Source organism: Schistosoma mansoni, assembly GCF_000237925.1.
Source record: "Schistosoma mansoni, WGS project CABG00000000 data, supercontig 0164, strain Puerto Rico, whole genome shotgun sequence".
NCBI lineage: Eukaryota > Metazoa > Platyhelminthes > Trematoda > Strigeidida > Schistosomatidae > Schistosoma > Schistosoma mansoni.
In genome coordinates this window covers 202,855-218,776 of record NW_017386053.1, presented here as the reverse complement: position 1 = coordinate 218,776, position 15,922 = coordinate 202,855, and the positions used below count along the sequence as shown (strand labels likewise).

Sequence of the window (15,922 nt, the reverse complement as noted above, 5' to 3'; positions counted from 1 at the left end):
CAATACATCATATAAATGTTTATCATTTTCCTATGAAAGTTAATTTGCAAAATTTTAATTTTAGCTACTGTCTGATGATAATCGTCGCCTGTTCGCGTATTTACTTCCAGACGTATTCACTGTGGTAAGTTTGTAATGTTTACACTACTTACTCAACAAGATCAACTAAGACTTTTGAGGCAACGTCCAGCTGTGATTTCCTTTTTACACCCAACTAATGTTACTACTACTGTTCAGCATGGAATATTTAAGGTTTTATGTGTTGTTATTATTGTGCACATTTACACATGCGTCACATATAAAAGTATTGCCTGAGTTTTTTTTGTAGACTGATAATATAGCACTAGCTTGGTAAAAGTCAAAAATCAGCGTACCTAATTTTCGTACTGCATTTTGTTATCTTACTAATCACTTTTTGTATTTCACGTTTATTTTGGAGAACCTAATAAATTTTAATGCTATCCCAAATCTATGTAGGGATTCTTACTATGCATTCCATTATGTTGTATATCCGTATACTTAGAAATTAAGTGGGTAGTGATCTTTATTCATAGAAAAACGGTGTAATTTAAAACTTTCAAATTAAATATCTTACATATTGAACTAAGTCAACTTCAACGCAGAATCGATTATGAATCTTTAAAGACAAATGGATGATAGTGCTCATGTATATGTACATATTTATTGTGTGCTAAATTTCTTATGATCACATATCTACTGTAAGTATAGTGTTTATATTGTGGAAAAAGAATTTCAAGCATACAAATAAAGCCACCAGTAGGCTGTTTCAGGAAAATGATCTATTTATTTTTCCGTCATAATTGATATTTGTCATCACATACACTCCATGATGTCTATCTCCTAATAATACGATTACAAAAAACCATGTAAAATGTTTAGTGTTTAATTTCGATGAAAAGTGAAATTCATTGGATTTTGATTGCTACTAACCACACTCTGATCATGACTAAAACAAAATATCAAGTTTCACTTAGAATAAGATCTGAGAAGTGATAGTGAAACATTTAAATTTAATCGTCATGTATAAATTTGTTTATAATTAGCTACTAAAAATGTAATCTATACAATAAAAGTCATTAGTTTTATTATAGCTGTGTATAATGTAATGACTAGGCATGAATTAATACCTTTTATCTGTCAACTTTACTTAGAATATTTTTGTTCTTTTTGTAAACATTGTGCATAACTGGGAAAATGTGAGTGCTTATTAGTAATCTTACACAACTTAATCTGTCGACTGGAATATATTCACCTTCGTGGTGTGAATACTTATGTTCAGATCAAACCAAATAATTAATCTATCATAGGTAGTTGCTAACTTTTGACATAGTGGAGATTTGTAGTTCAGATGAATGATTTTGATGGAGTTTTAAATTTCCCTACTCCTATCACTTCTATCTGAAGTTTTGTGTTGATGATATTGTGTAGAAGAGCTATAAAAGTTTCACTATTACACTACTCAGCTCAGAAAATTTAACTCCATCAAAAGTGGCTAAGTTTTTAGGGAGAAATTTGACCTGTTAGTCGACTAGGCAGATTATTTCCATCTCCAAATTTTGTTCATTTTACACCTTAATTTAAATTATCTTAATTAAGTAATCAACAAAGCCATTGCTGATCTTAGTCACGTCGAAAAGTTCTGATTTATTGCTGTACGTTTGTAAGCTAATCGTAATCTAGGGTTGGGGATCTTAGACAGAATGCCTCAAAGTAGGAATGAAGTTATAAAAAAGTGTTCTTTCCCATTGTATATTCTGTAAATTTTCTGTTAGATCAACGACGATTAAATGTTTTTACAATTAGTTATTGTTCTTGAATATTTCAAAGTTTATATATTTTATTTACTGTTTTGTAGTTTTCATCAGAATTATCTAATGACACGGAATTTCTTCGATTAATTGTTGCTACTATTGATCCTGGAATGTGTAATTCTCTTATAAGTGAAATAGTTCGTGGACATTTGAATCTCTTTCCGAATAACGATTTAACCAACATATTAAGTAAGTTATATATTGTGATTTTTTAAAAATTTATTGTTCACAAACTATAACTGTAAACATAAATTATCTGTTCATTGCTGAATTCAAATTGTAGAAATTTTATGTATGTTTTTTTACTATTAAATTGATTTGATGTAAGTATATTGTATGCCTAAGAGATGTACCAATATATCTATCTTTGTACATATGCATAGTCAATAGGATTGAATTGAACATTTTAGCATTTTTGTTGTTGTCTTTATCAGGAAGTTGATATAGATACCGTAAGGTCATTTTACCTTCTTATCTCTATGAAACATCTGTTACAAAATACTACTTTAAACAAATGTCAACAATTGTCATCGTTAATCCATTTTTCAAAACAGAAAGCTATTCTGCGTGTGCATGTTTAATTTATTACTGATATCAACAGAAGACCCACTGGAAAATAGTCAACGTTTATCTTATATGACTTTCTTCGTTCTATTTCGGGGTCGTGAAAGTGGGCGGCTAGGAACTTTTCAAAAGTGTGTATTCACCATTCCATATAAGACCAAATCCAGGACGTTCATATTTCTTGTATTTAATAGCATTGTATACTATCTTAGCCAAATTAATTATATTTATCAAATTGGCATTAGTTAATCTCTGTAAATGATTTTTCACTGTTTATGAACTCAACATCAATTTGTAATTTGCATAGATCGGATTAATAGTTTTCACAGTTGAATGGTTTATTTATCAGTTACGCATCCTATTTGATCATGAAATAATGGTTATTTGTAAAATCATTTTTTTAGTAAATAATTTGCATAGTTGAGATCATGAGTCAATTGAAGCTAGACCACCAAGGAAAACATGGAAGCACTGGACGGCCGTTTCGTCCTATTGTGGGACTCCTCAGCAGTGAGCACCCACGACCTCGCTTCGCGAGACTCGGATCCAGGACTTACCAGTCTCGCGCCGGAGCACTTAACCAATAGACCACTAAGCCGGCATCCGGTAGTGTTAATATCTAACTTCAACCAATTCACGAAGTTGAGCAACCAATCACCAATCGTCTTCAGTGAGTTCCTATCTCATAACAGACGTGGTTCGAACTCCACTGGTCACTGCTTCTCACTAGAACTCCAGGAGTCCCACAATAGGTCGAAACGGCCATCCAGTGCTTCCAGGTTTTCCATGGTGGTCTAGCTTCAATTGACTCATGCTTTCAATTATGAAAATACTAAATCTCCACAAAACCCCTTCTGAAATAATTTGCAGAAAAATACTTAAAAGATTTTCGTGATGATTTATTCTATTCATTGAAACTTAAGAATATACTCACTTGAATTCTCATTATGTTTACTTAACCATCTAAATATTATTGAATACTCATAAATTTTGACTGTATCATAAATGTTAGATACAACAAATAGTTTTAATTGTTTTTCGATTAGTTGTGAATATAATTACAACAGTTTATTAACATTTTCGGTGGTTATTCGCTGCAAATTTTGATTTTAAGTATATACTTGCTAGTTCACATGGAATTATTATTTCTATACTATTTTCTTTTATCTTATTCCTTTTTCAATAACACTCCATTCATCAATAAATCCTCAGATGCCAGTCTTGAATGGAATTCCATTGAACAGTTATTCTTTTGGCAGTTGATTAATGCTCATGAAATTCCAACTAGTCGATTTCTACCATTGATTCATTCTGTTGATTCATTTAGTAAGTGTATTGTTAAAATGACGCGGTTATATGTATTTGATATTTTCACTGATTTCATTCTATCACATGTGAAATGTATTAAATAGAACTCATTGAAAAAAACTTACAAATTTCTTTATCATAAAATGGGTGTTAGTTAAGAGAATTATTTAGTCAACTAGCATATTCATTTCATGATAAGTCTTTCTGATTGAACGCTGTACTCGGATCCTAAGCTAGTCTCGTAACCCCCAAGCTAGAACTACATAGCGGGTTGAACACGAGAGAAAAGATGCAAAATATGCGAGAAGCACTTTACTCCAAAGGTTCATTCATGTACAGAAAATATAGGGTTTTATAGTACTTTAGAAGTCCTTGGGTTTTCCTAAAAATTCTAGAATACTGCTAAACATAGTAGCAGTGTAATAATCAACCAATCAGAATCTCTACATGTGATTTTTCATTTTTGCGATATTTCTAGCAAAACTTCTAATCAAACGTTGATTGGATAAAATGCTTCTTAATGTTTCCTGAGCTTGTCATGTCTATTGCGAGAGATTTTCAGGATCGCCCCAACATTTCAGAATGTCATATTATTAGTTGTGCAATATGAATGTAAAATTGGGTTTTAGGGGACTGTTTATTTAGTTAGTACGTGATCCGTTAAAATACATAAATAAACTTAGTAGTTACTCAGGAAATTCATGAGATTTTAAGATTTGTTTCTGAAAACAACGCGCTAGGGAAAATGACTTTCTTCGAACACATCAAGTATATTCCATCAAAAGCTTTCAAGACTGTACCAACGATGTAAGGTCAGTACGATTGTTAAGCTCTTGTTTTGGTGAATATATCGAAATTGCACTGTCTCTTGTGCGTCCAGTTTATCGATTCACTGAGTTTGGAAAACCTCGTCTTCATATACGATTCTAACAAAATGTAAACTGACGAGGCACTTGGACAGCGTAAATTCTGTGGGCTTTCAGATATGTTTTGAACAGTAAAAACATGGTTTAGATAAATGTATTGCCACAAATGGTACGTTTTGGGGAGGAGTCAGAATTATGTATCACAGATTGTGTAAAATCAAGTTTTTACGGCTCCATTTCTCATATTTGTCGAAGAAACTATATACCTGAATAAAACTGTTATGACTTTATCAAAGAAGACCGTATCCAATTTGCTATGATTTTATGTCCGGCTTTTTATCACGTGATTTATCCACCAATCGGAATACGACTTGTCTAATCTTCACCCTGTACCAAATCAATGACGTTCGACCAGTATGAGCAGTCTAGCGTCCTTATTGGTCCCTTGTCCACCTAGCCCTTCCAACTGAGTCCAGAACACCAATCACAGCTTCTGTTATGGGAATCATTTATTTCAGACATACTGGGTTTATATAATAGACAGACAGACAGACCGCAGCACACCATAAAGTAGAAAATAATATTTGTTCAAGATCAAGTCAAATGTGGCTGTGAACGTGGGAGACAGTAATCGATAAACTGAGTATAATTTAGGCACAGTAAATCGTATAATAATAATAATTCATAGATCAAAATGAAGCTTATAATAAGACGAATATAGATATACACAATCTAATTACTCAATAGTTAAACAATAACAATATATATAGAACAATCGGCCATTAATAGGTCCCGAAAGTTACCCGTAGTCATGTCTTCGCTAGGACATAACAAAAACCATCTATATCAGAAACTGTATATTTTCAATTTGTCAAAAATGATTGTCTTCGAGATGTTAATTAGTCTTCTTTCATTTCTTAAAGAAAGTAATTTATACGTATGTTTTTATCAAATAAATCTTAATTTGCCTATATATATATATATATATATATATATATCTTGCCCATTAAATTTAGAGAATTACAAAAGACAGACGAATATTCTTGCTAAGATTATACACCCAGTAACATTTTGTACAAATGTACACATATATTCCACTTAAAATGTAAAATTTTCCAGATAAGATTTATAAATGATCTCATTTCCTTTCATTCACTAATTACATTAATTTGTGTTATTTAAATTCTTGTTTTATTTTTTTTTGACTTCGTGAACTAATTCAGAGCATCCTGAAGCATGTTCCAATTTGATTCTTCTCCTTAAATTAGAAAAGTAAGTATTTTGTTTCGGAGTTAAGTGTGTTGATTTACGATTGTTTTATTTTGTTACTGAGAAAACAAAGTTGTTACATTTATAATATTTTATTCACCTTACGAAACTTGAAATTTCTGGTTCACGAAATGGTCTTCAATAATATTCATTGATCTAATCACTTTTGTTTATCTTATAAGCGTCTACACATTTTATTTCTTAGGTTTTTATTCAATATTTGTAACGAATGTCTTAATCCTTTCATTGAATAAAGATTCACAGTTTTGTCAACTGATTAACAATAAATAATAATTATTGAGTGTCCGTCCGAAGTATCACCTACTCAGTGTTTCTGCCGTACATCTTTGATACCACTAGAGTATAGGCAATCAAATGTCTATCATCGTTAAACATTTTTCTGTCAGATGCTGTTTTGAACTAGTATTTTTGTGTAATGCAATAAGCCATGTTGTTATTGTCTTTATTTCACCTACCACAATCCATCTAGCGTTGGTACCACTAAATAAGGTAATTGGTAAAGATGCTCAACAACTTTCTATTTTTCTAGTTTACCATGGAAATGAGTAGTAGTAGTAGTGGAAGCAATCTACTTTCTATCTTTGTCTAGACAGACTTGCTTACCAGTCCCTTCTCAAATTTCCTCTCTGCACATAAGTGGTGATACACTCTAAGCTATATACATTAACATAGTATGTAGTACGCATAGTCATTTATTAAAACATGCAGTGATCAAGTAGTTAGTTGTATGTCAATCTTAAGTGATTTCGTTGCTTCTCTTCTTTTTGTATAGAAAAATCGTTTTCAGTGTTCTACTGAAAAATTGTTTTTTTAATTGACATTTTAGACCTAGCTTTGAGTTAGTCCGTGCTTTACTATCTCGTCGTAATTCAAATGATTTACTGTCAATGACTGCGCTGCACTTTTGGAGCTGTCCGGATAATCAACATGCTGGACGTTTCTCAAACATTTTATGTTCTTTTATCAATGCACCTTTATCGTCAACGAATGCAGTTGGTGTATCTTCAGCTACTAATAATCAAAATATGAAAGATGTCAAAGAAAAACGCCGCAGTTCCTCAAAGTAAGTATTAGTATCTTGAAATTACAAGTTAAAAGTCTACAGCTGCATCAACAAACTTGGTAACTGGTTTATCAAAATTTACCAAACATATTCGAAACGAAATCAAACACCACTGTTATTCGAAAATGGCTTTCGAGTTTTGTGTAATATGGTAGGCGGTTAACATGTATTTATTTTCTCTTGCGGATCTTCTCAAGAGTGCGCACATATTTCTTTACTCGGGTTCAAAACTAGGACCTTCAAGTCTGCTAGGTACATGATATCTTCTCGATAAAATTAATGTAATATCGTTCAAAGACGCCGCACAGTTTTCAAATTAAGTAGTAGTCTCATCTTCACTAAGGACTATCTTTATTTAAAACTCCATAGTTTATGAATTCTATCAATTTAAAAACTAAGCAACAGTGACGTAGGATGAAGATCGTTCCAATAAATTAATTGAATAACGTTGGAGAAGTGAATTGGTGACCTGAAGTTATCATGCTCACCGTGAAACTTAAAAGTAATACATCTGGTCCTACATGGGCTCAAGTAAATGTACTACTGCTTTAGTACTCCTGGCTTCCAATGGTTTTCCAGTCAATATATATATGGGTATGATCTTCATTTGCAAAGATTTCCGGTATTCATCGCTTTTCTAGTTTTCGTTCAACCATATTTCTTAAACTTTTCGTTTTGTAGACATCAGCTATCACCTGAAGATTGTGTGGACTTATCACTCATCCTTACCCACTTGGATTCTCTTCGAAGAAATTGTAAAAATATATCACGTAAGTCATTACCTTTTAGTCTTTTCATTATTTTAAAAATTGTTTTTATATTCATGTTATATTAATTATATACTTTATTTCTTGTATTAAATTTTTTCCTGTTTTAACTCCAGATATTCATCGGTCTACTTTTCTTCTCGAGAGTTCTGAAAAGATATCACTTGATTATTGCTTAGTAACTATAAGTGGTGTTACTATTTATCGTTTTTGTAGTGATAGCTCGATTACGAGAAGTCATTGACGCTTTAATGAATATCTCTGTAAAATATATATTGATTAGCCTTACAACTTTTAGTAGAATACTTTGAAGTAGTTGATCGACCATTAATAAAGGTCCAATCAGTGCTACTGAATTATATCTATCCGTTTGTTATATGTGTTTATGTCTCTTAATTCCAATGTTGTAATGAAATGATGAGGAAGATTTACAGCTCAGGTGGATACTTTTGATGGTGTTAAGTTCTCTGGGCTAAATGAATAAAATATCGTTGAAAACAGTGCTAGAATATTTCAGTAACACAGTTTATTAGCTATGCGAATCTTGTTTTTTTCTACATCAGACTATCAATTACAATTATTGCATGAGAGCTAACTACTTTTGACCACTGATATTTCACAAACCAATCAAAATGTGATTTTATGAATATTGTAAGAGAGATTCAACTTGTCTATAATATCCCTTTGTAACTAAACATCAAATTTCAAGTCGATAGAATTTTTATTGAGATCCCGAACCGACCTAAGTTGGACAATCATTCAAACACTAAATAGACTGTACGTCTACTTAGTTCTAGCATAGGACTCCCCAAAAATACGCATCCACGACCGCACAACCAGGGATTGAATCCGATATCTCCGGTCTCGCACGTGGATGTTTAACCACCAGATTACTGGTCCGGAGTCCAGTGATGGACAAATTTAACTCCAGTCAGTCCGCGATATTGCTTGGCTATCTGTCATTGTCTCCAGTGGGTTTCGATCGTGTCGAGTGTAAGGTTCTCAGTGGAAAATGGTGGCGCATTATTGCGGATTGATCGGGAATAAACTTGTTCGTCAATGAACTCTTAATTAGTGATCTGGTGGTTAGGCATCCGCACGCAAGGCCGAAAGTCCTGGGTTCGATCTTGGGTTGTGGGTGCTCACTTCTGTGTAGTCACATATTAGGACGAAACAATCGTCCAGCGCTTCGAGGTTTTCGTTGGTTGTCTAACTAAAATCAGTCAGTAATGTAAACCATCACTTACTTACGCCTGTTACTCCCAGTGGAGCATAGGCCGCCGACCAGCTTTCTCCAACCCACCTTGTCCTGGGCCTTCTTTTCTAGTTCTATCCATTTTTTGTTCATTCTTCTCATGTCTGTCTCTATTTCTCGGCGTAATGTGTTCTTTGTTCTTCCTCTTCCCCTTTGGCCTTCAGGATTCCATGTGAGGGCTTGTCTTGTGACGCATTTGGGTGATTTCCTCTCTACAGCCCTTATACTGATGTAGAATTTATTCTATATCCATTTTTAGTAATTAATTTATACTAAACTATTGTGTCTCATTCTCACCTGCTTCGGTTTGGGCACCCAGGCAGTATCACAGCCCGCACACAAATAAATGAAATGATGAATTCTATTGACGATACTATTCTCGCTCATATTAGAAGCAAGACAATTTACACTATTATTATTACTATTACCATTATTATTATTATTATTATTATTATTATTATTATTTACTACGTCGCTTTTTCACCCCCTTTTATCCCCAATTTGTGTAACCTTACTTTTCAACTTATGCAGCAGCTCGCTCTTGGTGGAAAATCTGTCCTATCTAAACGATCTCCAGTCACTGTCTGGTTGAAAGTGAACGCTTCCACCGATTATGAATACTGAAGCAGTCTTTCTGAAACCACGTACGCCGTTCAAGCTGGCTTCCTTCAACGTTCGCACACTAATGCAGATCAGACAACAGATAGAGCTGGCTATGTCTTTGGAAGGTCTTAACGTTGACGTTTGTTGTCTATCCGAGACCCGTATTCAAGACTCTAGTGAAGTACTACAAATTCGTTCTCCATCTGTCGCCTCGAAAAGCTTGTTTCACGTGCGCTTATCCGGGGATCCTGTGGCATCTTCGTCTGGTCTTGCAGGCGTTGGTGTTGCACTAAGCGCCAGGGCTGAGGCAGCACTAATCGATTGGATCCCCATTAACAGTTGGTTATGTGCTGTTAGATTAGAAAGTTCCATCAAAGTGAGAAGAAATCGGCGTGAGAATCGGTGTCTTTTCGTCATCTCCGCCTATGCCCCGACAGATTGCAGCCCGGATGCAATCAAGGATGAGTTTTATCATCAGTTAACAGTTCTTCTCCAGAAAGCGCGTTCGACAGATATTGTAGTACTAGCCGGAGACTTGAATGCACAGGTCGGGCGTCTAGGCACAGAAGAGAGTCGTTTAGGTGGCCGATGGGGACTTGTTGGTCGCAGGACAGATAACGGGGACCGTTTGCTGCAACTGTGCACAGACCACAACCTGTTTCTGGCCAGCACTAACTTCCGGCACAGTCATCGCCGGTGTGCCACCTGGCGTCCTCCCTCTGCATCTCAGGCCTTGACTCAGATTGATCACATCGCGATCAGCTACCGCTGGCGTGGTTGTGTACAAGACTGCCGCTCCTTTTGGAGTACCTATCTGGAGTCTGATCATGCCCTGGTCTGCGCCAATCTTAGCTTACTTTTCAGTGGCCGAAGGATTGACCACTACCAACGGATCGATGTTAGTAAACCGGCTGCAACTTCTGTTGCAAGTAAGTATCGAGCGGAGCTAGCCTCTAGGCTAGCTACCATCCCACCGAAAAGTATAGATGAGCATTGGTTGCATCTTCACGACGCCATGAAAATGGCGAGTAAAGCCGCTTGCGGCTTCGCGAAACGTCCCGCTTACAAGCACTGGGTTTCTTCTGGCTCCTTACAACTGATGGAAGCCCGTCGGTCTACTCCGGGTGACCGTGAGTTTGATCACAAACGAAGGCTGTTACGTAATGAAATCGGACAAAGCTTGCGTAAGGACCGGGAAGCCTGGTGGTCGGAGCGTGCTAATGAGATGGAAGCAGCAGCTACATCTGGTAACTGCCGGAAGCTCTTCCAACTCATCCGAGCCACTGGCAACAAGAAGTCTGGTGTGAGTGAAACAATCTACGAGGATGATGGGATGCCAATCACTAACATCTGTCGACGTCTTGGACGATGGGCGGAATTTTTCGAAGGGCAGTTCAACTGGCCTGCTGTTCCGGCAACATCAACCAGTTTGTCCTGCCCCCCATGGCCGGTGACGACTGATCCACCAGACGAGGCGGAAGTCCGCAAGGAACTCCAACTCTTGAAACGTTACAAATCACCGGGCCCAGATGACTTACCTCCGGCTCTTTTTAAAGATGGTGGTGACTTTCTGGCTAAGGAACTGACTGCGTTGTTTGCAAAGGTTTGGGAGGAAGAAAGTGTTCCAACATCATGGAATGAGTCGATAGTCGTCCCTATCTTTAAAAAGGGTTCACGTTGTTCCCGTAATAACTATCGGGGGATAAGTCTACTTCCGATTGCGTCCAAACTATTGGCTTCTATCATTCTTCGTAGGTTGCTTAAAACCCGAGAACGATTGACTCGCGAGGAGCAGGCTGGTTTTCGTTCTGGTCGAGGATGCATGGATCACATCTTCACCCTCCGCCAAATGTTAGAACACCGTCATACTTATCGCAGGCCAACAATCGTAGTGTTTCTTGATATCAGAGCGGCCTTCGATTCGTTGGACAGGACTGTTCTCTGGGATTGTCTATTGAAGAAGGGTGTGCCTGAGAAGTTCATTAACATCTTAAAGGCCCTGTATACGAACACCTCAGGCAGAGTGAGGGCATACAACCACCTTTCTCCCTTGTTCCATTCGAGCAGTGGGGTTAGGCAGGGTTGCCCGATCTCACCATTCCTCTTCAACTTTGCCATCGACGACATCCTGGAAACAGCTCTGATGGATGTAAGTAATGGCGGTGTGGATCTGCTGCCTGGAGGACGACTTCTCGACCTTGAGTATGCGGATGATATTGTCTTACTGTGCGATAATGCCCAAGGCATGCAATCCGCACTTAATCAGTTGGCAATCAGTGTCCGCAGGTACGGTATGTGCTTTGAACCCTCCAAGTGCAAGGTACTCCTACAAGACTGGCAGGATTCTCATCCTGTACTCACCCTAGATGGTGAGCAGATTGAAGTAGTTGAGAAGTTCGTGTATCTAGGTAGCTACATAAGTGCTGGTGGGGCGTGAGTGATGAGATTGATGCACGTATAATGAAAGCCAGAGCGGCTTATGCCAATCTGGGCCATCTTTGGAGCCTTCGTGATGTTAGTCTGGCTGTAAAAGGTCGGATCTACAACGCGTCGGTGAGAGCAGTTTTGCTCTATGCTTGTGAAACCTGGCCTCTCCGAGTTGAGGATGTTAGACGTCTCTCTGTGTTCGATCATCGTTGTCTCCGAAGGATTGCTGACATTCAGTGGCAACACCATGTTAGTAATGCAGAGGTTCGGCATCGTGTGTTCGGGCGCAGAGACGATAATTCAATTGGTGTCACCATCTTGAAACACCGACTTCGGTGGCTTGGACATGTTTTACGAATGTCGTCCCAGAGACTTCCACGCCGTGCATTATTTGCCGACTCTGGGACTGGTTGGAAAAAGCGGAGAGGAGGTCAGTGTATGACATGGTGTCGTGGCATGAAAGAAAGCTGCAAAGGGCTAGCTTCTGTTGGTCCTTCACGACTCCCTGGCTGGGGTCCGAGAGATGGTGCAACACAGTGGCTAGAGACGTTATCAGATATGGCTCAGAACAGAAGCCAATGGCGGTCCTGCTGTAACCTTCTTCTACTTTCTACATAAAGAGTGGTTCTAACTTTCTTAACTGAGAGAGCTCTTCTGGTTGTACATTCAGTTCCTCCCATCACTACTCTTCTCCTTTTCTTTTTTTTCCTTCTTTCATATATACGCATCTTCTTCCTTCTCCCATTCTCATTATTTTGTGTGGCGCATATGTATCCGGTGCCTTTTGTACCAATATATATGTGATTAAATAAATAAATTGCTAGAACTCAAATTTCTAATAAATTCGCCAAACATTTTACATATCTGATAAACAGTTTAATTGATCATTCTCAGAATCATTTGAATGTTGCGTTTTATCATTTCATGCTTTTTAATTAATTTTTCTTCTCAAGTGTTACAAGATGATGATATACAATCAGCTCTTCAATCTTTAGCGGTATCACCTAAATTATCTCCAAACCTTAAAGATCGTTTCTCTGACTTATTGGCATTAGTTGAAGATCTTCCGGCAACACCTAGTGATTATCATTCACAAATACAAGATTCTTTGTCACATTGCAATCCTTCAGTTCATATTAATGGTGATGTGTATAAAAGTGACATGAGAAAAATTTCATCTGATCGAATAAAACCTACTAGTCATAGTGGTAGCAAAGGTGGACATAGTCTTCGTAATTTAGATTCACGTCGAGCAGCCGAAGTAAGTCAATAATATAAATAAAATGAATATTATTTTTTTCTCAGATTCTATGCTATAATTATCGGCTTTTTCTTTCGATTTTTTATTCTTGTAAATTCAGTAGGATGTGTCAAAATAATGTAATTTAAACTGTTTCATTATGCTGATACTGTAGTGAACGAGAACATAAGTGGGGACAATCGAATGTATTGGAACACAAAATTATAGAACATCTTAGTAAAATCTGAGAACCGTACAGTAAACACTTCATTTGCAAAATGTCAATCAATTGTCTCAAACTTGACTGTTCCTTTTGCGAATATCAGTCAATTGTCCCAGACTTCATTCTTCTTTTGTTTCCACACCAATCATTCTTTGTTCTCGTTCTCTTTCTTCAATCTTCTTAACCTTCTGCTTTCAGGCATTTCACTTTCTATTGGCAATACATGCTACTTATATCTGTTGACGTCAGTGGCGCACACCACAATACTTTATTTGAATCTTAAGCTGTATTATGTTTAATTTCTAGTGACCAGACAAATAGTTCAATGCATTGTTATCAAAACTATTCGTAGTAGTGATATCATATTGTGAGAAATACAAGTACAGAATACACGCTGGTTTATAGGCATGATTTCAGGCTCATACAAATTACAAAATAAAATATTAATAAGTTTAAATGCACTCCAGACATGATGTTCAGATAACTTTGTAATAAGCATTTTGAACAAATTTAGTGTAAAAACATACAACGATAAGTGTAATGAAGAATATAAAAGTTTTGAGTGAAATAGTTTTGTAGGACAACAATAATGATCGTTTACATTTCATAGAAGATTTAGATTCAACAAACATTTAAATAAATCATTATGTGTTTTGGTATGGGAAATTGTTCTGACTTGTCAAGGAAGTTACATAAAACAGTCTGAGCAAACTAAACTTCAGTTTATGTATTCAGAATCTTTATCAAAGCCATTGTTGCCGTTTGGGACAGAGCTGAAAGGTAATTAACTAATAGGAACCCCCAAAAGACAAAATATACAATAACAGTTTATGCTTACACAGGAGAACATAAGAGTACAGTAATCCAAGTGTCTAGTAATCAGATAATAATTTTTGCAATTCCATATTGATAATATACAATAATTCTTCGCAAGGTAGTTTCAACCTATGCAATATTCGCCTCGCTTGAATAGAATTATATTCGGTATGCTCTGGAAATCCAGTTTAGTTTATTAAGCAATTATTTTTGAACATTCTACTAAAACTCATGAACAGTTAACGAATTGTTTCTTCTTCATATATCTAGTTCTAATTGGTAAATATGCAATCAAGTTATTTACATGCATTCGGAATTGTTCACCGTTCTACATTTAATTCACCTGTCTTATGTAAGACTGGAAATACATTTATTCAGATTAAAGTTTTCTCTAAAACTACTACATAGTCAGTTGTCTTATATCAATTTTTGTTTTCTACCGTTTTAGGCAGAAAGACGGCAAGTAGTTTCAAGTTATAGTAGTAACTCAACTTCTTCAAAACGACATCAACGAAGCGATAGTCAGTTGAATAACTTTGATGGTGATTCTGATGGTAACGAAGGTGGTTCTGTAACTAGTGACTCCTCATCTTGTTCATCCGAGGAAGAAGAGTCAACAATCAGTAGAAAAACTAGAAGTGGAACAATGCGTTCCGTAGATAAATCTACGAATAAATTAAAAACAAGTGGAGGTAAACGTGTAAACAGTGAAGTAGCAGTATCAAAGGATCGTAAGTCAACAAATAAACGTTCAACTAATCGTCAAGAAGTAGATGATGAATCTGTTAAAAGTGAAGATGATGATGATGATGAATATGAAGATCGTGGGCTGGAAGTTGTTGTGATTGATGATGAAAGTGGCGATGATTCCAATAGTTCCAGAGCCACTACATCGCGAGGTAATAATAATAATGATAATGATGAAGTCGATGACGATTGCAGGATACGTCCATCAAAACGTCGTAAAACAACAATAAAGCGTTTTATGTTAGATGACTAAACATAACATTAGAAATGTTCTTTTTTGTATATATTTAGACTGATATTTCTCAACGTTATCTTCCCATTGTTAGTTCAGAATTGAATGTTTTGTCAAAATAATCTTGTATATAAAATCTAATGCTTGACAAATTGTACAGTATTTCAGCACTTTTTCTATTTATGTTTTTGACCTCCGAATTCTTATATCTTTTGATTCAATCTTGACTCTTAATTGTATTGAATGAAGATTCTTGTTCATAACAAGCTGACTTTTGAATAAATACAGATATTTTTTCGAAATTATTCCGATTTGTTTCTCTTAACAAAAATCATATAATATTTATTTAGCCGTATAATAATTCTGTTGGTGTCTACAAAATGTGTATATATTCGTGAATAAGAACACATCTTCGAAGTATAATCATTAGTTTTCTTTCCATTAGCTAGTCCCTGAATATTTATCATGTTCTATACAAGGATTATAAGTTAGTCAACGAGATTATGAAGCGTATTTAGGATTTGCGATCATGAATACGTTTTAGCTCATTGTTATTACCTTTACAGCCCTGACTATTCGAACTCGGTCGATAACGCTTTGGAAATTGGATTGAAAGGTATTAAATTCGAGTCACAGTCTGGATCATCAGTACCGGGATGCAGGTACATCTGGGTAACGAGTCCCAAACG

The 15,922-nt window shown here is 36.1% G+C and overlaps 1 protein-coding gene across 1 annotated transcript in view; it reads left to right on the top strand.

The window, feature by feature from the left end:
• Nucleotides 1-15,532, top strand: part of Smp_169520 (hypothetical protein) — a gene marked incomplete at its 5' end in the record, with an annotated part of 41,823 nt that extends 26,291 nt beyond the window's left edge. Inside the window, 8 exons of the mRNA XM_018797553.1 lie at nt 65-124; nt 1,877-2,021; nt 3,609-3,722; nt 5,794-5,842; nt 6,687-6,923; nt 7,605-7,693; nt 12,929-13,236; nt 14,703-15,532. Coding sequence (XP_018646775.1) covers nt 65-124; nt 1,877-2,021; nt 3,609-3,722; nt 5,794-5,842; nt 6,687-6,923; nt 7,605-7,693; nt 12,929-13,236; nt 14,703-15,254 — 1,554 coding nt within the window. The 3' untranslated portion in view covers nt 15,255-15,532. The remainder of the gene's footprint in view (nt 1-64; nt 125-1,876; nt 2,022-3,608; nt 3,723-5,793; nt 5,843-6,686; nt 6,924-7,604; nt 7,694-12,928; nt 13,237-14,702) is intronic.
• Nucleotides 15,533-15,922: the final 390 nt, after the last annotated feature.